The sequence below is a fragment of the Sceloporus occidentalis genome, unplaced genomic scaffold (assembly GCF_023333645.1).
Source record: "Sceloporus occidentalis isolate IW3139 unplaced genomic scaffold, rSceOcc1.0.p SCAF_10, whole genome shotgun sequence".
Lineage (NCBI taxonomy): Eukaryota > Metazoa > Chordata > Lepidosauria > Squamata > Phrynosomatidae > Sceloporus > Sceloporus occidentalis.
In genome coordinates this window covers 21,975,454-21,996,405 of record NW_028316990.1, presented here as the reverse complement: position 1 = coordinate 21,996,405, position 20,952 = coordinate 21,975,454, and the positions used below count along the sequence as shown (strand labels likewise).

General features: G+C 58.3%; 2 protein-coding genes across 4 annotated transcripts; both read right to left on the bottom strand.

Annotated features, from left to right (window-relative positions):
• Positions 1-447: 447 nt before the first annotated feature.
• LOC149306139 (phosphatidylcholine-sterol acyltransferase-like) lies at positions 448-6,329 on the bottom strand. 3 transcript variants are annotated; one of them, XM_089540392.1, is made up of 8 exons: positions 5,947-5,971; positions 4,939-5,061; positions 3,179-3,257; positions 2,480-2,636; positions 2,173-2,288; positions 1,700-1,795; positions 1,330-1,554; positions 448-1,156 (listed from the first exon to the last, which is right to left on the bottom strand). In XM_089540392.1, exons 4-8 carry the CDS (start codon positions 2,572-2,574, stop codon positions 588-590), a joined length of 1,101 nt encoding a protein of 366 aa, XP_089396518.1. In that variant the 5' UTR covers positions 2,575-2,636; positions 3,179-3,257; positions 4,939-5,061; positions 5,947-5,971; the 3' UTR covers positions 448-587. The 3 variants fall into 3 exon arrangements, with proteins under 3 accessions (XP_089396518.1, XP_089396516.1, XP_089396517.1); XM_089540390.1 differs by lacking the exons at positions 3,179-3,257; positions 4,939-5,061 and having other exon boundaries at positions 5,947-6,329; XM_089540391.1 differs by lacking the exons at positions 4,939-5,061; positions 5,947-5,971 and having other exon boundaries at positions 3,179-3,984.
• Positions 6,330-8,178: 1,849 nt separating this feature from the next.
• LOC149306138 (SNF-related serine/threonine-protein kinase-like) lies at positions 8,179-20,335 on the bottom strand. The gene is made up of 6 exons (XM_089540442.1): positions 17,711-20,335; positions 16,377-17,083; positions 12,140-12,281; positions 11,571-11,783; positions 11,128-11,271; positions 8,179-10,964 (listed from the first exon to the last, which is right to left on the bottom strand). The coding sequence occupies exons 2-6, from the start codon at positions 16,966-16,968 to the stop codon at positions 9,893-9,895; spliced, it is 2,163 nt and encodes a 720-aa protein (XP_089396568.1). The 5' UTR covers positions 16,969-17,083; positions 17,711-20,335; the 3' UTR covers positions 8,179-9,892.
• Between the last annotated feature and the right edge of the window lie 617 nt (positions 20,336-20,952).

The following is a 20,952-nucleotide window of genomic DNA, read 5'->3' as shown; positions in this document are numbered from 1 at the left end:
CCTCAGGCCCACGTTTGGGATTTCCGGTTGGGGGCTGTATTTGGTGCCCCCTTTTCTCCCTTTGGAGGGGAAGGAGCTCCTGGTGGGGGAGGACATGAGCAAGAGACCCCAGGAGGGACGGGGGGGCTGCGAGGTCCCTTTGGGCCCTGTTCCCAAGTGCGTCGTGACACTTGTCTGATGCTACTGGTGCCGAGGGAAGGGGGGCGTCCTGGGGGGAGGAGGAAGGGTTTCCCCTGGCCTCCCCCCCCCCGAGGCCCCCCCACAGGCCTCATCCTCCCCCCCCAAAAAAAGCCCCAACAACTCCAGAGTCCTTCAAAGGGCAGTTTTAAACGCCGAGCTTTTATCGGGAAAAGGGTACAAGGGACTCCCGCAGCGCCAGCCCCTCGGAAGGGCCTCCTCCCTGCCCCAGAAGCTCAGCCCTTCGACGGGGTCTCCGTCCTTGCCGCCCCCTCCCTCCCTCCCTCCCATTCGCCCCAGGGTCCGGTCCCGGCCAGGGCCTTCCTTCCGAAGCGAGGCGGCCAGAGACCCCCCTCTGGCTCCCTTCCGTCGGCCATTCCGTCCTGGCCCTCTGCGCCCCCTCCTCCTCCTCACTGGCCCTGGCCCCACTCCTCCTGCTCCTGCTGCTGCTGCTCCTGGTCCCGGGTCCCGAAGAGGATGCGGTTGAGGAGGCGGAGGGTGCGGTTGTGGAAGACCATGCCCAGGTGGTCGAGGCCGGGCAGGGCCTGGACCCAGACGGGCTCGGCCTGCCTGCCCCGCCAGCGTTTGCACAGCTCCAGGCTCCGGGTGGTGACCGTGTCGTCGCCGTCGGCCATGCGGACCTCGACGGGGTCCTCGAAGGGGAAGCGCTCGTCGTAGACGTAGCCCTCGGGGGTGGGCAGCCCGCTGCCGAAGAGGCAGAAGACCGGCACCCCCGGCGCCGGCAGCCCCTCCATCAGCCCTCGCATGTCCTCCCACATGAACCAGCCGTCCTCGAAGCGCACGTCGGCGAAGAAGCGCCGGTAGTCACCGAAAGAGTAGTTGCGGCGCGGCGTGGAGACGAAGACGTGGCCCGGGGGCCAGGCCAGCTGCGTCGGGAAGAGCCAGGGGCTGGTGGTGGTCATGCGCTGCTCCTCGCGGAGCTTGATGCTGGACATGATCGGGATGCCCTGGTTGTCCCCTGCGGCGCCGGGCAGAAGAGGGGCCGGGGTCAGCGGCGGCGGCGGCGGGGCCAGGGCTGCCCTGCCTCCCCCGCAGCAGCCTCTCCCGCCGCCTTGGGCGCAGAGGGCCAGGGCCAGGGGAAGACGGCGAGGGGGCGCCCGCTTTGGGGGCAGCAGGGGCCCTTCTGCTCACCGGAGGCCAGGACCCGCATGGACTTGACGGCTCCTCCCCAGGGGGCCCCCAGCGAGATAAAGCCCCCGACGAAGCGCTTCTTCCAGGCGGGGCTCTGCTGGAGCAGGAAGTGGAGGATGTGGAGGTTGCCCATGCTGTGTCCGACGAGGAAGACGGGCTTCTGGTAGGCCTGGCGCATCTCCTCCACCAGCCCCCGCAGCCGAAGGAAGTAGGCCTCCTGCTCGTCTGGCAGAGAGAGAGAGAGAGAGAGAGGGAGGGTCACGCACGGCTCAGGCCCCGGCAGGGTCTCCTCCTCCTCCTCCTCCCGCCATCCTGGGACCCTCCTGCCCTCCTCCTCCTCCTCTTCCTCCTCTTCCTCTTCACTACTCACTGGGCCCGATCCTCCAGTCGTAAGGGGCGGCGCGCACGGTCTGGTCGCGCACGTAGCCGTTGTTGACCAAGTGCTGGACCAAGGTGTGGAGGTAGCCTGGCAAAGGCCAGAGAGAAAGGGGGGAGGTGAGCCAGCGAGCTGCCCCTTTTTCCCTGCCCACCTATCTTCCTGGATGCCCCACACCTCCCCCGCCTTCTCTCTCCAAGGAAACCGGAGTGGCACCCCACAAACTGGAGCCCAGGCCCAAAGTGAAAGCATGCAGACAGGCTCTGCGTCTGGTGGAAGCAGCGGCGGCCTCGCGTGGCCCCTTCCTGGGCCTGGCACGAGGAGTAAGGCTCTGCCAAAGGGCCACGCAGAGCCACCGCCTTGGTGCCACTCTTGCCTCTCAAGGGCAGCAGCGTGGATCCAGCCGCTAAAGAGCCCTTGGTCAGCAGAGGGGCGCTGGACGGGGCCGCCCGCCACATTCCTCTCACCGGCCAGTTTGCTCTTGTCCAAGTATTCCACTGAGTACGTTTTGCCAAACCCAGGGACTCGGATGTGGACCCCGGGGGCATTGGAGGTCCTCCGCGTGGTCCGGTTGTACACCACTCTGTGCCAAGAGAGGGGCAGAAGGGAGGCATCACTTTGGGGTCCATGTCCGGCTGTGACCTCCATAACTCTCACTGCCACTTGGCATTTGTTGTCTGTTGTACCATCATCATCATTATCATCATCATCATTATTCTTTATTTATATAGCGCTGTAGAATGGTCTCTAGGGGAGGGGAGGGGGCAAGGGTACCTGGTGTTGTCAATCCAGCAGTCCACTCCCAGGGGCAGAAACATGTTCAGGTTCAGCCAGATGGTGAAATAGTCCTCTGTCTTGCGGTAGCACATCCAGTTCACCACGTCCGGCTTGTCCAGTTTGGCTTCTAGCTGGTTCCCCAGACAACCAGGCACTGCGGGGACAAGAGGAGAAACAAGCATGGAGACCCTTGGAGAAACGGATTAGAAGGCCCCAAAGAGAGCCTGACGGTAGGGTCTTGCCTCCTGGTGCCATGGTTTGGGTTGCAGCTGCCTGAGACAGGGACTGGGGCCGGATTGAAATGCCCAGGGAAGGTGTCCCAAGGAGAGAGGGCCAAGGTGCCCCATGGGTCTCTCGCGGGCTCAAGCCTCTGTGCCCCACAGAAAAGAGACCCCCCCAGTGGAGACCTCTGGGTCTTTGGGGGGGTCCTTTTCCCCCACCTTCCAGCTTTTGCCCATCGCTTGCCAGGCTCAGCCAACAACCAGCTTTCCTCCTGAAGTCAGGAATGATTCATTGACAACTGTAATAATTTCCCCTTCAAATTACCATCCTCTCTATGAAAATTCCTTAGGATAGCTAACACTAAGAAGATGGGCTTCTTCATGTTCATTCCCAGTTTCTTGGCCTGGAGGGATGTTCCTTTGGCGTCCCATTAAAGTAGCTTGTTCCTTCTTGTTTATTAGCTTTATTACTAACCTTTTGTCCTGGTTCTTGGCCAAAAACACTCCCACTTTGGTCAGACAGAAAATAAGATTGCTGCCTGCAGGCCTGCAATCTAAAAAAGGGGAACATAAAATGGGGGAGAGGGGAAGGGAGAAGGGGCAGAGGGGATGCTGTGCCTGCATTTCAAATCGCTGGATCCCGGTGGTTCTCTGGGTCTGGCTGCCTTGAAAGCGCCTGGAGGCTGACCAAGACGCCTGGGGAGACCTGGCGATGCGGGTGATGAGTGACCTTCTCCTCCCAGCCCCAGCCCTGTGTCCCTGCCTTCCTTGGACACCTCATCAGAAGTGTGTGGTGACCACTGTCCATTTTGGGAAGGCCTGAGGGTCCCGGGTGCTGCTTCCCATGGAGTTACACGGGGATGTTTTGCCCGTCTTCATGCCCTTTTGAGGTCTCCCAAGTGCCAGGTGATTCCTGCAAACTCTCATTTCCTCCTGTTTCCTTGTCTTTCTTGGGGCAACAGTCCTCTGGCTTATTTTCTGCAGGAATATTTGAATCCATCTGAGGGGGATTGCTGTGCCCTTCTTTGGGGGTGCTCCCTTGGTGCCCTTCATGGGTGATGTGGCCCTCAGGAGGGCCTACCCCCCATCAAGGACCCTTGGGGGCTGAAGTCTGACAGAGGCCTCTATGGGGGTCTCTCACCCGTTCTCAGCAACCCACGCTTATAATGCCAGCAGCCTTGCCAGCTTGGAGCTGTTTCCACCCTGAACTGCTGCCAACTGCTGCGTCCTTCTTTGGGCAAACAGACACAACCTTTCAGAGTTCCTGGCAAACAAAGCAAAGTCCAGCCCCAGGTGCCATTTGGTGGAACAAAACGCTGGGAAGGAAGGTTATCTCCAAGAGGAGGGTCAGAGCAGGGTTAGGGCTAGGAGACTAGATGAGAAGGAGGTGCCCACACCAGGAAGAGGGTCAGTACACAGGGGTCAAAGGCCCCAGTGGGGCCAGAGGTGCCCAGGATGGTGGGCTTGTGCCAGAGGCCCTTGCGGAGAAGGGAAACCTCTGGGAGGGAGGGTTGCCTTTTTTGCTCTGCAGCTGCAAACCTGCAAAAAGAGCAAAACGGTTTTGAAAATGCTCCTCTCTGCCCTCCTCCTAGGTCACCCTGCCCTCAAGTTGCCCTGCTGCCCATTTCCCATCCTCCCAGCCCAAATGGGAATGGATTTGCTGCTCCTCTCTGCTTCTTCTTGTGTCATTAAAGAGGCCGCCATCACCATCATGTGGGAGAGAAGACTGTCTCCTCTAGGCCCACAACTAGGAAACAGAGCCCAGGAGGCCCCTTTGAAACCAGGGAAGGGCCAGCCTCGCTGGGGGGCTACAGTCCTGGCAGAGGGGAGGCTATTTGATGCCAAACTGACCAGCTGACAACTATGTCACTGTGCCATTCATTGCAAGGCAGTTCAAGGAGGCCGACAGAGGCAACACCTGAGCATGAAAGACATGAGGGGGTGCCTCCAGATTCAGTGTGGAAGGGAGACCCCCCACTTCTTGGACCCCCTTCCTTCCCCATGGGACACTGGGGTTTCCCTATGGGTAAGACCAGGCCTAGAAATCTCATAGAATCATAGAATCGTAGAGTTGGAAGAGACCGCAAGGGCCATCCAGTCCAACCTCTGCCATGCAGGAAATCACAATCAAAACATCACCGACAGATGGCCATCCAGCCTCTGTTTGAAGACCTCTAAGGAAGGAGACTCCACTACACTCTGAGGGAGTTTGTTCCACTGTCGAACAGCCCTTACTGTCAGGAAGTTCCTCCTAATGTTGAGGTGGAATCTCTTTTCCTGTATCTTGCATCCGTTGTTCCGTGTTCTAGTCTCTGGAGCAGCAGAAAACAAGCTTGCTCCATCCTCAACAGGACATCCCTTCAAATATTTAAATAGGGGTATCATATCACCTCTTAATAATAATAAATAATAAATAAAACTTTTATTTATATCCCGCTTTTCTGTTACAAGACAATCAAAGTGGCTCACAACATATTAAAATCCACATTTACAAAATTATGTCCCAAATTTCTCCCCTTAAAACAGGATTAAACATGTACAATTAAAATATCTATTAACACACACACACACACACACACACACACACACACACAAATATACGAGGACAGAGCGGTGGGCTGATCCATGATGTGAGGGGCAGTCATTCTGTGGCCGGGCACTTTTATTCAGAAAAGGCCTGCCAGAAGAGATCCATCTTGACAGCTTTTTTAAAGCTGTCTAAGCTGGCAATTTGACGGATCTCGTCCAGCAGACTGTTCCATAATCTTCTCTTCTCCAGGCTAAACATCCCCAACTCCCTAAGTCGTTCCTCATAGGGCATGGTTTCTGGTCTGATTGTGGAAGCTAAGCAGGGTCAGCCTGCTGGATGGGAGTTCACCAACGAATGTCAGGAGCTGGATGCTCTGTTTCAGAGGAAGGAAGTGGTAAAACCACCTCTGGGGATTCCTTTACCTCAGAAGACCCCAAACCACAGGGCTGCCCCAAAGTATCCAGATATGAGAGCATGGGGGGGGGGGCTGCCATGCTGCCTTCCTGCCTTCTCTTAAAGAGTTCATCCGGAAGGAAGAGGCTCTGGCCAAACGCCCGTTGCATGCACCTGCTGGGGATCAGATCTGTTGTTGTGCCAGCCAGGCCCCAGAGCTGGCAGAGGAAGCATGGCCAAGGTGTGCCCCACAATGTTCTCTGATTCAGAGCCTGGGCATCACTGCCCACATCCCTGGTGCCACGCTTTGTCCAACTTACCAAGTATGACAGGAGGGGTGTTGTTGGAGACTGCCACTTCGGGTGTGGAACTGGGGGGGAAGAGGACGTTGAAAAGCCAGAAGGCTGCTCCTGGATGGAGGAAGAGGAGCAAGAGGAGGCCGGTGGCAGCAGTGGACCTGGCCACGCTCCCCATCATGGCCACAGCGGTGCTGAGCTCCCTCCAGTTGGCCCAGTCTGGTCTGGCCAACCGTTGCCTTTGTATTGCAGCTCATGGTTGGGAAGGGAGAGGAGGAGGGACAGGAGGGAGGGAGGGAGGTGGGGAAACATCTGTGGGGCAGAGAGCAGCCCACATGGTCTGTCTGTCTTTTGGCCCCAACTCTGGGAACTGACAGAGGAGGGAGTTTCATTCCCAGAGCTGAAGGTCTCCTTCTAAAGAGAGAGAGGAGGGAGGGCACACGAAGGCCATGTGCTGGTGGTGTGTGGGGTTTTTTTTGCATTGCATTGCATTGCCTTGGCGGTTGCTGGAATGTGCAAAAGGTCTGGCTGTCAGGGACAGAGCCATCGGCCAGGCTTCCAGAATAACAAGAACCAGATGGAGCCAGAGATTCTTGTTTTTATGAGAAGCACAGCTCCAGGCAAGATCCTTTCCAAGTGCTTAGCATTCCTTGCTGTTTTCCTGCAAGTCCAAGAAAGGCCTAAGGAAACGGGATACGGGAAGTCTGGTTGCTGCCTTCGTAGAGCCAAGCTTCATAAAACATCAGCACTATTGGCTGTAAAGCGTATTCCACCAAATCTCTCTTGCCAGTCCCTAGCTTCCAAAGGACACTAAATAATGCCAGTGCAGCATGGTGAAAATCCAGGCAGCGGGCATTTAGGAGCAAGAGAAGGGATGTGATGCAGGTGAGGTCCATGTACAGGGGTTCTACTATGGGTTCAACTACAAGGAGAATTTGCCTCAACCATTTGTTTTGGTTAACTGCCTCCAAGTGGACCCTGTCAGTGGGAGACCCCTTCAAGACCCCTCTCCTCCATTGCTTGGCTCAGGCCCTGCAGACTCAGGGCAGCCATTGTGTCCTCCTTGATGGAGTCCATCCACCTGCAACACACTGTTCCTCTCTTTCTACCTGTCTTCTACCTTTCCAAGCATTATTTTCCAGTGAGTCATGCCAGCCTGATGTAGTGGTTTGGGCATTGGACTATGACCCTGGAGACCAGGGCTTGAATCCCTGGTTCGTCATGGAAGCCCACTGGGAGACCTTGAGCAAGTCACACTCTCTCAGCCTCAGAGGAAGGCAAAGGCAAACCCATTCTGAACAAATTCTGCAAAGAATTTCCATACATTGGAAATGATTTGAAGACCCCAATCAACGGCAACAACACGCCTCTTTATGATGTGGCCTAAGTATGACAGCCTCAGTTCAGGCATCTTGGCTTCAAGGGAGAGTTCTGGCTAGATCTGTTCTAGGACCCATTTACTGGCCTTTTCCCCACAGAACTCTTCTCCATCACTACGCCTCAAAGGAGATGATAATCTTTCTGGCAGTTTTTTGTGATCATGTTGATAGACCTTCAAAGGCAGAAAGAGAGGCCTCCATGTTCTGCTCAGCTGCACCAGAGGCCCATTAGAGTCCTGGTGGGACTTCATGAAGAGCAGCCCCTTCCAGCCCCATACAAAAGAGGGGCAGAGAGGGACTAGGCAGGGGCTGCCTGCCGGTCATGGCACCCCAGGGGGAAACCCACAGGCCTCCTCACCTGGATGGGTGCCAACAGCCGGTGAAAAAGCAGCTGCAAGAGGTGTGGTCCCTGCTATTTCTGGGGCTTCCTCCTCTTTCTTCCCTTCCTGCCTTCTCTGGAGTTGCCCTGCTTGATCTCTCTGACATCCCTCACCTTGCTTTGCCAGCATCGCACTGCAGGCTGCCTTGATCCTGCTTCAAGAGAAAAACAGGGTGCAAACTCTAGACTGGCTCAACACCCCTGTCCCCAGATTCACAACCCAGGAACCTCGGTGTGCCCTGTGCTGGGAAGGGCAGGGGGCACCTGCCATTGTGCCCACCTCAGTGGCGGCGTGTTTGGGGGCAGTTGTGTGAGAAGCGTGGCTGCCTCATCCACTCCAAAGCTGCCTGCCAGGCCTCCCTCTCCCCCCCTCCCCGCCCCAATGAGAGAAAGGTCCCCCAGCTCAGAGATGCTGACCCCCCCCCCTGCCAGAAGCATCTGCCTCCCCCCTTGAGAAAAGAACAAGAACAGCCCACAGAGCCAGGAGAGGCATTTTTATCATTATGGTAATTATTATTACTATTTATTGGACACAAACTCGCTGCTTTGCCTTCGATCGGATCAGTGCACTTTGTACAGAACCCAGTGAGCTCAGGAATACAATTCTCAATTCGTTTCTTGCCAGCAAGAAAGAAGGATAAATATACTGGAAGCTTATTTTCTTGGAAAAGTCTCTGGGGAGTGTGTGATGATTTGGGGGGCACAGACAGGAGGGGAACGTGGCTGTGGGCTTATGGGGCGGGAGGGGAAGGGCAGGGCAAGGGGGGCACAGCTGGAGGGCTGCGGGTGCCTCTCTCTCTCTCACACTCATGCACAAACTCTGTCTCTCACACACATTCCCAGAAGTCACCCCTTGCACCCAGCTCAGCCCAACTGGGAAATTCCCTGGGCAGCAGAAAAGCCACTGGGGATGTGGGGCAGGAGGAAAGGGGGAGGAAGGGGCACATCATGGCTACTTCGCTCCTAAAAAGTGCATTTGCTGCCCAGGGAAATCCCTGGGCCTGAGGGCAGAGGGGACAGACATCTCTATATTACATTAAAATAGACTATTGGCGTTTTAAAAAATATTTTAACTGTTATAAAATCCTCTTTAGGCCTGGCAGAGCTGGGATGCTTTGGGAAGGGGAGGCATGCTCCTTTGGGTCAGAGGTCAGGTGGGGCAGAGTGGCAGAGTTGGGATGCTTTGGGAAGGGGAGGCATGCTCCTTGGGGTCAGAGGTCAGGTGGGGCAGAGTGGCCAGGTGTCCAGGCTCAGAGCCTCCCACCTTGCCTAACACTGAGGGGCTCAAGCCAAGCAGCCAGCCCACAAGGAGAAGGCAGAGGGGCACCAAGCACAGCTCAGCCACAGTCCTCTCCCGTCTCTTGGCAGCCCTTCTCCACGCTGCTGGCCTACGCTTGTCCCTGATGGAGGGTGCCCCACTGATCCCCCATACCAGGGCCATGGCACTGGAGGGAGCCCCCCTTGACCCTCCCAGGGCTCAGAGAGGCTCCCCTGAAGACAGCCACACTGGACAGTCCCCCCAGCTTGATCCCTCAGGCTCCCAAGTGGCTATCTCTAAGCCAACTGTGGGGAGGGAGACGTGGCCACAGACCCAGTGGATGAAGAACTCTATCCCATGCTGCCTTCATCAAGGGTGGGCTGAGGTGCTGGGAGCACACACACAAATGCTGCCTCCTGCCCTCCTGTTTTGGGAGAGAGGCAGCCTTGGAGGGGGCTGGAAAACTGGCCTCAGTCAGAATCACTACTGGTGCCCCTCATCCTTTAGCTGATCATTGCTCCCTCCCACACTTGGTGGAGATGGGGGCTTTGTGCCCCTCACAAAAACAACTCCCCCTCCATTTGGGGTGTGTGAGTAAATGGGGGCCACACCACACATGCACACCCACACACCCCAAGGAAGGTTCGGCATGCAGGAAGGAGGAAGTGGTGGCTCCGGTTTGCAGGGAGGGGGGCGTATTGCCCAGGGTCGGGCCCCTCCAGCTCAAGCAGAGATGGCAGAATGGGAGTCAAAAGTCAGCCAGCGGGGAGCAGGGCTTCTGCCCCACTGGGCGTTAGGGGTGGAAGGACATGATGCCAATGGCCGGCCTGACCCCCTGCCCACCGTTGGGGGTCTCCTCTTCCTCTGGCCTAGATGACGTGGCAGCAGTTGAACTGCCCCAGCGAGAGGAGGCTATCTTTTGGGGAGGGCCGCATCCGGAAGGCCAGGGCCTTTTCACAGAGTGGGAACTGCAGCAGCCGCTCCTTCAGGTTGGCACTTTTGCCCCTGGCAGGCTCCGCCTTGATCCCAGGGTCTGAAGGGCCCTCGCTGTCCTGGCCCCCATCTTGCGGAGGGCTCTGGGGCCGGTGGGCCCTTCCTGCCACCTCGGCCCCCCCCCTCTGCTTGCTGGGGACTCTTGGTGCCATCCACTTCGGAGGCCAGGCCGGCCCAGGAGGCCCTCTGCATGCACTGGCCCCCCTGGAGGAGGGGGTCTTTGGGACCTGGAGGAGGCCCTTCTTTCTTCCCCTCCTCTTCTTCCTCTTCTGACTGGGGACCTGAAGGGGGCAGTGGGGGGTGAGCGCTGCCCAAACATATCTCTGGCATGTCAGACCTAGGCCTCTGTGGGCCCGCTTTGGGCCCCACTCCTGCTGGTGCTTCAGGACCCATTTTGGGGGGCCCTGGCAAGTGGAGGCGGAGATGGTGGCTCAGGAAGGCCTCCTTGCTGGTGCCGCTGCTGCATTCCTCCTCCTCCAGCTCCTCTTTGCCTTGGGTCTGGGGGTCCGGGCAGGGCCCCCCTTTGCCCCCCCGGCAAGGAAAGTCCTCAGGTGCCACCATTGCCGCCACCTCCACTGCCACTTGGCTGGGAGAGCCACCACTGTGGGGCTGGGGGAAGGAGAGGTCAGGGCCCTTCCCCGTTGTGCGGCCATGGGTCAGGCCCCTGCAAAAAAGGAGGGCAGCCTTGGCACTTTGGAAGTCGCTCATCTGCTCCTGGTTGAGGGAGGAGGTCCGGCGGCGGAAGAGCCCCCCACCTCTGGACACTTCCCCATCTTCCCCATCCTCTGGCTCCAGGGGCTGCTCCTCCTCCTCCGAAATCTGCTGCAGCGCCAGGGTGCTCTTGGTGACGGGTGTCTCCACCAGCGAGGGCCGGATCAGGGCCCGGATGGGCTGATCACAGGCACGGAATCCAGAGGAAGGGGGCTCTTCTCCCGCCAGGGCTGAGAAGGAACGCAGGGGCTTCCCAGGGGGCTCCTCACCTGCCAAGCCCTCTGGCTGAGGGGCCCCAGGAGGCAGAGGGGGCCTGGCCTCGCTGTGGGGGAGAAAAAGACAAGGCGGGCAAGAGGTGAGAGGTCATGGTTGGAGTCAGCATAAGGCCCAAGGGGCAGCGGGCAGGAGGCTGGGTCTGGGACTCCTGGGCATTGGCCATGGAAGGAGGGGGCCCTGACCTCTGCCATGCAAAGGAAATAACCCACCTGCACCGGACCCGCTGGGCCAAGCTGTCCACCAGGCAGGCTCTGGACTGAAGGCTCTCCTTCTCCTGCTTCTCGCGCAAGATCCTCTCGGCCAGCAGGAAGTAGGTGGCTGTCACGTGGTTGTAGCGGTCCGCCTCCAGGGCCCTGTGGGGACACAGAAACATGGGGGTCTGTCCGGACAGCCACTGAGCACCAGGGTGGGCAGCATGGGGAGGGGACACCAATGTCCAGGTCTGAAAGGCTGCCAGTGAGCCAATGGTTAGAGATGGCTGTCTTTGAAGGACGGCAGGTCCCAGAATCCCCTGACTGCATTTACAGGGATTGGCTTCCACAAATCCTGGCTACTGCTGGGAGGGAAATGAGCCCCACCACCCTGAGGCCTCTGATGCCCAGGCAACGTCTTCTCCTGAATCTCTGAAGTGGGCAGTGGGGGGACCACTCACTCTTGGATGGTCTCCCGGTCAGCGATATTGCCGCACATCATGGCCTGCAGGATGATCTCATGTTCCTCCTGGGAGACCCTGCGGTGGGAGGTGAGCGGCAGGAGGGAGCGGCTGGCTGGGGAGGGGTCCACACCCTGCAGCCATGGGTGGCCCTCAATGCCCTCCAGGGAGGCCCTCTGCCGGGGGTCCCGCTGCAGCATCTGCGCAATCAGGCTGTTGGAAAGAAAGAGAAAAGTGGGCGAGGGGGTCCTGTGGTGGAAGGCACTCCCCCTTCCCCTCTGTGCACCACAGGTTCCCTGTCCCCCCCCCCCCCCCGCTGCAAGACAGCTAAGGTGGGCTTAGCCCAGCTTAGCTTTGGAGGGGAGGTTGGCCCCCTCTGTTCACTAGCGAGCCCTGGAACCAGAGCAGAGGCAGCTGGGCAGGGGGGCAGCATGCCCAGTGCTGTCCCTGAGTGGAGCTGGCTCAGGCCAAAGGCCAATGCCAGGAATGCCAGAGTTGCCAGTCTGGTCCCAGGGAAGGAGCCCAGAGAGCTGTGCTTGGTGCATGTGGCTCAGGCATGCGGCTCGTACTCTGCGCACTGTGGGGAGATGTGGGAGGGAATGACATAGCGGCAGTCCAGGATCATGGTCAGTGTCTCGCTGTCGTTGGCCTCTTGGAAGGGGGGCTGTCCACACACCAGCATGTAGAGGATGACCCCCAGGCTCCAGATGTCTGTGTAATGGGGGGAGAGGGGATGAAGAGAGAGAGAGAGAGAGAGAGAGAAAGAGAGAGAGAGAGAAAAGGAGGAGGCCAGGTTTAGCACCCTCCAATGCCTGACCCCTGCATTGCAAGGTTAAGCCCCCTCCCCAGTTCCATCTCCCTCAATGCTCCCCTCCCAATACGAGGCTTTACTGTGGTTAAGGCTGACCCTCCTAAGGCCTACAGATGCTAGGAGCAGGGATGGGGGAAAGCACTGCATTTTACATTTCATTTTACATTGCAAATATGGAGGGGGAGGATTAAAACCCACCTGCCTGGACCTGACCCTAAATACCCTCCAATTATAGACATGGGGAAACCATCCCCCACTCACCAAAAGCCCCCAGAGCCCCCCAGAAGGGCCAACAGGGTCTCCCAGTAGTCACCAGGGCTTTAGGCAAAGGTCCCCATGGCCCAAACCTGGGTAGGGGTGTGGGCCACAGAAGTGGGGTGGGGGACTTGTGCCAAGAGCTGGAGGGGGCTGAGGATTGCCATGGCCAGGAGGAGCCTAGGTCAGTGATGGCGAACCTATGGCACGCGTGCCAGAGGTGGCACTCAGAGCCCTCTCTATGGGCACATGTGCCATCGCCCCAGCACAAAGTTTGCCAGAGTTTGTTACTAGAAAGCCAGAGGGACATGGCACTGTGCAATTAATAAGTGGGTTTTGAGTTGCAATTTGGGCACTCGGCCTCTAAAAAGTTCACCATCACTGGCCTAGGTAGAGGAGAGGGAACATGGAGAATGCTTGGAGTTGGCAATCAGGAAGAGAGGAGGGAAGCCCTACAGGCTGGGGGTCATTGGGCAGGCAAGGGGCCAGGCTAGGCTTGCCCCCTTTCCCTCAGACCAGGTGGGTTGGGGCAGAATGAGGCTGGCAGGGAAAGGGCAGCAATATCCTCCCCTCATTCTCTCCCTCTCTCTCTGTCTTTCCTTCTTCAAGGGAGGAAGCCAAGGAGGACAGATGGTGGAAGAGATAAGCTGCCCAAAATCCCTCTGCGACCCCCCCATGCCCCTAATCAGCTCAGGCCCTTGGCCAAGGCTTTGCCACCCCACCTCACCCATGGCTTGGGTGCCTGTGCATAATGCAGCCCACCTCTCCACCCCAGAGAGTCCCAGGACGGACCCAGTGGGGCAGAAGAGTCTGGCCTGAGGCAAGGCCAACCCACTGGTTGCCAATTCACCAGCCCTGGACTGACCCCAGCCCCTCCCCGGCTGGAAGGGAGGTGAAGAGGAAGACTCCAGGGATGCCCCCCCATGTACATGTACACACACACACACACACACACACGACCCATGCTCCTTCTTCTCTGCAGGCTGTACTATGCTTGTGTCTCACAGCCCTTAAGAACAACAAAACAACAACTAGCTGCGTGGACCAAGGCCTGGGGTGACACAGCATGGCTGGTGGCCAGGGAATTCTGGGAGTTATAGTACACCACTTTCATGTCTCCAATGTGGCTTTTGCCTCCCTTTAACCTCCTGGCTGCTCAGAGACAAAAATGGCAGGGAGGTTATCCTGGGCCAGAAGAAAAACAGGAGGGAGGAGGAGGAGTTTCTCCTCCTCCTCCCCCCTCCTTCCCTCCCTCCCCACAGCTGGGGCTCTAAGGATGCTATAAATACTCCCTGGAATCACAACGGAAGCTTGGCTTAGCAGAGACAGAGCGGCTGACGCAGGAGGAGTCTGGTGCCACTGCTATCCCCTGTGTGCGGCTGCACTGCTGCATGGCCAGGGAGGAGGGACAGGGGAAGACACCCCCTACTCACAGGGCAGCCAGGCATGTGGCTGTCTTCCTAACACCATCACTCCCACCTTCTCCTCAGAACAACCACCCTGCGAGGTCAGTCAGAGAGCGACTGCCTAAGGCCATCCCCAATGCATCTCAGGGCAGAGTGGAGACCGAGCCCAGATCCCCCAGTCTGAGACTCTCCCCAAAGCGCCACTCAGCTGGGCCTCACTCTCGCACTTAGGACTGACCACGGCTGGGAGCACGCTTTGGGAGAAGTGACCGAGGGCTGCAATGGCAGTCCAAGTGGCGCTTTTCAAGCAGTGAGAGGAAGAGGGCCCTGTGCCTTGAAAGCCTTCTCTTCCAAGTCAGCCTCCCTCCTCTGACTGGGGGGGAGGTGGCAGGGGTAAAAAAGGTCAGAATCTCATCTGTGGGGTGTAACTGTAAATGGAAACATGGCAGCAGGAGTGGAGGTATGCAAAGGGATGCTATAGCATCTTTGAGACTAATGGAGAGAAAGAGGGCTGTAGCACAAGCTTTCCTAGACTAAGCAGATGTGGAGAAAGTTAACATTGCCCTCCCACCCTCATTTCAGGCAGGCTTTGCTGCTAATTTGCCAGTTAATTAAGGCCATGGAGAAACAGAGGCAAAGATGTTCACCAGGAGATGCCCCGGGAAGGGCTGGCAATTTTCACTATTTACTTGAGTGCAACATCCAGCAGCTCATAAACCAAAAACGGAGCAAGAAAAACAAACCTGCAGGCCTTCCTGTGCAAACGCAAAGGCATCCTGGGAAAAGTCAAGGTCCTCCCTCCTCTTTTCACTGTTTCTCTCCTAGTGAAAAATGAAGAGAGGGCCCCGGCGTCCCCCTTCCTCAGGGGCCAGAGGCTGGAGAGCCAGGCAGGAAGGCATGTTGGGGGGAGAGTTTAAGGTCACTAAAACAAAATCTTAAAGCATCAACTCTAGCTGGCCCCAGGGTTGGATGCTGCCTGCCCCCCACCAGGGCCTTAGAAAAAGAGAAACACTTCTCCTCCGTAAACAGCAGGAACCCACATGGCCTCAAAGGGGGGGGGGTGTGCTAGGAAGCCCACCCCACACACTTTCCTTCCCATCTTTTTGCACTTGGAAAAGCAGGAGAAAGGAGAGGACCTGACCCCCAGAGCAGGAGAGAGGGGCTCAGGGGTCTGCATCACAGCCATCCAGGGCCTGAAGGAGAACCACATCCCAGGATGCTGAGAGAGAGAGGAGGGAGAAGATACTACTTCAGAGCCACTGGACCAAAGTTGGGGGAATTCTTATGAAATTCTTCTCCAGGTGCCAATAGAAGAGAGCTGGGCAGGGATGGTCTGTGACTCAAAAAGAAGGGAATGTGGAGCTGGGGAAAGCTATAACCCTTGGCCTACAGCTATGTTGGCCTGAACTCTACAGCTGATTATTATCTGGTCCTTGGCTTCTGAGAAGACAACCCACTATAAGGATCTCACCACAATAAAGCACAGCAGTCCAACAGGACCTCTCTTTTCAGAGGAATGGGCGTTTGGGAGATCATGGAACCCCATGGAGGAAACCCCTGACCCTGAAAGCAAAAGGCTGCCCCACCTTGTGGCCCATAGCCCAGCAGCCCCTTATGGGCAATCTTGCCAGGGCATTCCAGCCTCAAGGGGAAGGAGGCCCTGACTGTCCATTTCTCCATCCTCCTCAACTGCGGAGGAGCCTCAACAGGGAGGGATGCTCTGGTGCCCTATGGCAAGTGTTGGGACAGAAAAGAGAGGAGGAAACGGCAAGCGCACATCCTGCCTTGGCCTGACCTCATGCGCCTTGGCCATATCCTGCCCTGCCCAGGAAGTCTCTCTACCAGGCAGCAGCAGGGGCTGCATGGAAGTTTGGGGAGGTGGCCTTCCCCCCTTCAATGCAGAAGCAGACCCCCCAAAGTGGGCTGGGGGTCATGTGCCCTTAGCCCCAGGCCTGGATGAACATGGAGGGAGGGACAGCAGGGGCTAGGGACCACCCCCATCCCCCCGCTGGACCTCTGGAGCAAAGGAGCATTCTGGCTTTCTTTAGGCTTTCGGTTTCACTGCGTTTTTTATATTTGGGATTTTTAAGAGGGTAAAATGATCACAGTCAAGTCCAATAATCCAACTGGATCTGTACTGAGTTATACACACACACACACACACACACGCTAGAATTGGGGCAAGGACCATCTCCAAGTTCCAGCAAGTCGTTGTGGGTCCCATCCCTGGAAAAGGTCGGGCATAAATGCAGTGAACAAACTCATCCACGAAAATGCCAGTTCCCTTAATGGGCTTCCCATCTGCCAGCCCCCCATCGCCTCCCCATCTCTTACCAACAGCTGGGGCTTCGTACTCGTCTCCCAGGAGGATCTCTGGGGCAGAGTAGGCCAGGGAGCCACAGCTGGTGGTCAGCATGGTGCCCGGCTGGAAGCAGTTGCTGAAGCCAAAGTCGGTCAGCTTGACCACCCCCTGCTCCCGGAAGAAGACCACGTTCTCGGGCTTGAGGTCACGGTGGACCACGTGGAGGCGGTGGCAGTAGGAGATGGCATGGACGATCTGGGCGAAGTAGTGCTTGGCCCGCTCCTCGCCCAGGCCGCCCTCATGCTGCATGATGTGGTCAAACATGTCCCCGCCGTCACCCAGCTCCAGGATGAGGTAGAGCTTGGCCTGGGTGTCGATGACCTCGTAGAGGCGCACCACATTGGGGTGCTGCACCAGCTTCATGCAGCGCACCTCCTGCAGCAGCTGGGCGGCCGCTCCCCCCTCCAGCTTGCTCTTCTCGATCACCTTGACCGCCACGCGCTCCCCTGTGAAGACGTGCCGGGCCAGCCGGACCACCGCAAAGTGGCCCTTGCCCAGCGTCCCCTCCAGGTCGTACAGCCCCGCGATCTGCCCCTCGGAGCAGGATCGCCTGGGACCGGCCATCCTGCCGCTGACCCCTCCGTGGCACCGCTGTGGGCACTCACTGGGCCCTGCGCATCTGGGGGGACGGCGGCTGCAAGGGCGGCCAGGAAGGAAAGGCCGGATGGACGCGGAGGCCCTGCAAGGAGAAAAGGCAGCATGAGAGGCAGGAAGGAGGCAAGGACCCAAAAGATGTCCCAGGCTCTAGGGGGTGGGGGTGGGGTGGACCCTCCCCACAGAAGGGCCAGGAAAGCCAGTGGGAGCCCCTCGACCCCCAACCCCCCGCAGACCTCCGTGGGGCTGACCACAGGCCCTCTCCCCCACCCCATGCCCCCCCAGGGAAGGGAGGGAAGACAGGGTCAGGGAGGAGGAACCCCCCCCGCTCCTGACAGGCCCCTCTTCCAAAAGAGTTGGGGGGAGACAACTTGCCTCCAGCCTGCTCCCTATGGGGAGGGGCCGGGGCTCTTTGGGCTTTTGTCCTGGGGGAGAAAGGAGGGGGGTCCTGGGGGCTGCGGCCCTGGTCCCATGCCCCCCTCCAGGCAACGCTCAGAAAGAGCGCCTCTGGGCATGCGCAGAGCAAGGGGTCCCTCTGGCGCCGGAGGAAGGGGCCCGAAGGGTCCTCAGGGCGGAAAGGGGCCCAGCCGTGGTTCCTGACGGGGGGGGCTCATGGCTCCTCCCTCGGGGCCCGATCCTGGCCCCAAAGGCCTCCTCCTGCTCTTGGGCCTCTGCCCCCCCAACCCCCCCCTCTCTCGGGGCCCAGACCCACCAGAGAGGAAGAGGAAGAGGAAGAAGAGCGGCGCGCAGAACGGCCCCCCCGCGTCACGGCGGCCGAGTGACGTCACGAGGCTCCGTCCCGGGAGGGGAGGGGCCGGGAGGAGGCCCCGCCCCCAGCGTCCCTCCCCAAAGAACGCAGGGAGGGGCCTCTTCAGGCGACACGTGTCTTGCTGCACGTGGGGAGGGCGCGAGAGCGGCTTCTTCCTCCCGGCCTCCCTGCCCCTCTGGCCTTCCCTCGGAGTCCCCTTGGCCCAAAGGCCCCCAACGCCCCTCTTCCTCATTCGGGCGCCCTTTGGCTGAGCCCTCCGAAGGGGTCCGGGACCCACTGCAGGACACCCCCCCCGCCCTCTGCCCCAGAGAGGAAGGATTTGGGGGGGTGGCCAGGAGGGCATGGCCAAATGCAAGCTAAAAGCACCCTCTCCTGCTCCAAAGGCAGGAGGTCTTGGTGTTGCCAATCTGGTGACTTTCACACCAAAATGGGTCCTTTTCAGAGCCTTTGGTGTGATTTTGGTGATTGGTTTTAATGGTAATTTTGAGAGTTGAAATAAGGATTTGGTGAGTTTTGGCCAAACGTTTGGGGAATTATCTTCGAGGCTTGTTGGCAACACTGCAAAGGAGGGTTGGCCCCACGGAGAGTGACTCTCCCTTCCTCCCTCTCTCTCTCTCTCTCAGGGGCCCATTGCCTGCCTCTTCTCCAAAGGGCCACAGGCAAAAAGTGGCCTGGCTGTGACTCTGCCTGCCTTCTCCCAAATGATCTTTAGCGCTTTGAAAGCTGCCATGATGCCTCCTGCGCACTTGGCCTGGCCAAGAGAGGCATGGCTCTGCTGGATTAAGCAGCGCAAGAGTGGGAGCACATGAAGAGCCCCAGGGAAAGGCGGGAGAGCCCTCCCGAGGGAACTGCCCCCCAGCCTCCCCCCAAAGGCACACGCTCTGCCTCAGGAAAACAGGCCTTGTTGTTGACCAGGCCAGAGGCCCAGGGCTATTTAGGGCTCCTGGTTTCCTGGAAGTAGCCAGCGGAAGGCAGGGCATTTCATTTAGCCGCTGATTGAAGGCCGGGGGCAGAAGGCGGGCGAGGCGCTTCTCCTGCAGATTAAAAAGCTTTCAGAGGCACTCCTTTGGTAATAACTTCCCAGAAGCCTCTTTCCTCTGGGGCAGAGCGTGGGCCGCCGGACACGTCAGGGACACAGGCGAAGGGCGGCCTTCCTCCTGTGCCCCTCTGCCCCACCTGCCAGGCGGATTGGGCCCAAGGGACCTGCCTTCCATGAGCGTCAAGGGCGCCAGAGTCGCTGGGCACGTGTCTCCAGGGCCCAAGGGGCTCACCTGGGACAGGCCTTTGTGTCTTCCCTGTGATTTGCCCACGCCAGGCCTTTTCTCTTTCAAGGTGGACACGCAGGTCTCAGAGGATGCACAAGCAGCACTGGCACAGAGGCAGAGCAACAACCGCGACAGAGCGAGGACCTTTGGAAATCTCCTTTGCTTGGCCATGGAAACTCATGGGAGGAGGACCTTGGAGAAGCCACACTGTCTCAGCCTCCTAGGAAGGCAATGTGGCAAAGCCCCTCTGATCTGCTTCTGCCAAGGAAGTGCTGTCCAGGGAAGGAGACCCACAGCCTCCCCAGGCCATTGGGTCCATTGCCCATAAGTTCTTCCTAAGCTTGCAACCTGTTCTTTCCTTCGGGGCAGCAGAGAACAGGCCTCCTCCTCCTCTCTGGGGGCATGGAAAGAGGGAGGCCGCGTCCCGCCCCTCCACCTTCAAATCCTAGAATTGGGCATCCTGAATTTCATGTTAATACTTTCTGCCCAGTTTAACAAGGTCCCATCTTCCAATGGGCAGATAGTTTTGTATCCCCCAGTTTTGTATCATGCGCAAACTTGACAAGGGCTCCGTTCACCCCGTTCCTCTCGGCCATTAATAGAAATGGAGCTGGGGCAGAGGCCCCTCTGAAGCACTGCAAGCGCTGTTTTGCCAACTGAGTATGGGCCCATCTGATGGTCTGCGAGTCAGTGAGGGGCCCTTATCAAATGCTTTACAGAAACCTAGATCAATGACACCCACCGCATCCCCACCATCTACTTAACCTGTGACCTGGTTTTTAAAAGGAGATGACTGTATTTGTTTTGGAGGACGTGTTCTTGACAGACCCATGCTGGCTCCTCCAGACAACCGCATTGTTATCCAGAGATTGCAGAGAGATTTCTGTCTAAGCCAGTCTATTATTTTGCCAGACACTGCGACCACTTTTGGGTGGATCAAGGGAAGGCATAGTGCCCCACTTGGAATAACCCTGCCTCCAGTTCTGGGCAAAACAATCCAAGAAGGCTGTTGACAAGCTGGAGGTGTCTGGAGCAGGGCTACTAAAATGGGGAAAGGTCTAGAAACCCCTGAAGGCTGTCTTAGGGGGCTGGCTATGTCTAGCTTGGGGAAGAGGAGGTAACCATCCATTAAGAACCCAAGCCCTCCCTCCAGTCCATCTGCCATGGTCCAGGCCTTGGAGGTAGAGAGGAACTGCTGGACCTCTTACCCTTTCCCTCCACCACTCTCTTCTCCTTTTGTGTCATGTCTTTTTAGATTGTAAGCCAGATGGTATGTACAGCGCTGTGTAAATTTACAGCACTTCATAAATAAAGGTTAATAATAATAAAGGGAGGACATGGTGGCCATGCTGAAATACTTGAAGGGATGCCACATGGAGGAGGGAGCGAGCTTCTTTTCTGCTGCTCCAGAGAACAGGAGCCAATGGAGCCATGGAGGCAAGCGACAGGGCAAGAGATCCAGCTCCCGGGGAGAAGGGCTGTTTGGCCGTGGAAGGCACAGGGGCCTCCTCGGAGATCGTGGCGGAGGAGTCGAGTGGACCCGATGGCCCTCGGGGTCTCCTCTGGGCCTAGGCTCCTGGCATTCCAGGAGCCCCTCTCCCTCCTCTCTCTTGGAAGAGGAGGACAGTGCCGCGGGTCTCCAGGATTTTCCTCCCGGGCTCTGGGAGCTCGCAGGTCGGGCGGCCCCATGGGCCTGGCCCCGTTCCCCTGGGGCTGCTCTGGGCCTTCCCTGCCTCCGCTCCGGGACGAAGGAAGGAAGGAGAGGGCGCCGCGGTCCAGGAGGGCCCCGCGCTTCCTCCTCCGCGGGGCGCTGCGCTTCTGGCCCGGTCCGTGGCACCTTTCCGCCGGCAGGGCTCCGGCGAAGGGAAAGGTGCTCGGCGGCCCCTCGATGCCGCTGGCCAGGGAGCCCCGGGGCTTTTG

Coding starts and splice junctions, on each gene's coding strand:
- LOC149306139 (XM_089540390.1), bottom strand. CDS start 6,103: ATGATGGGGAGCGTGGCCAGGTCCACTGCTGCCACCGGCCTCCTCTTG. Junction 1,796..2,172: donor GGACAAGAGCAAACTGGCCG/GTGAGAGGAATG, acceptor GGCCTTTGCCAG/GCTACCTCCACACCTTGGTC. Junction 1,555..1,699: donor CGACTGGAGGATCGGGCCCA/GTGAGTAGTGAA, acceptor TCTCTCTGCCAG/ACGAGCAGGAGGCCTACTTC.
- LOC149306138 (XM_089540442.1), bottom strand. CDS start 16,968: ATGGCCGGTCCCAGGCGATCCTGCTCCGAGGGGCAGATCGCGGGGCTG. Junction 11,784..12,139: donor ATCTCCCCACAGTGCGCAGA/GTACGAGCCGCA, acceptor TCTTTCCAACAG/CCTGATTGCGCAGATGCTGC. Junction 11,272..11,570: donor GACCGGGAGACCATCCAAGA/GTGAGTGGTCCC, acceptor GTGTCCCCACAG/GGCCCTGGAGGCGGACCGCT.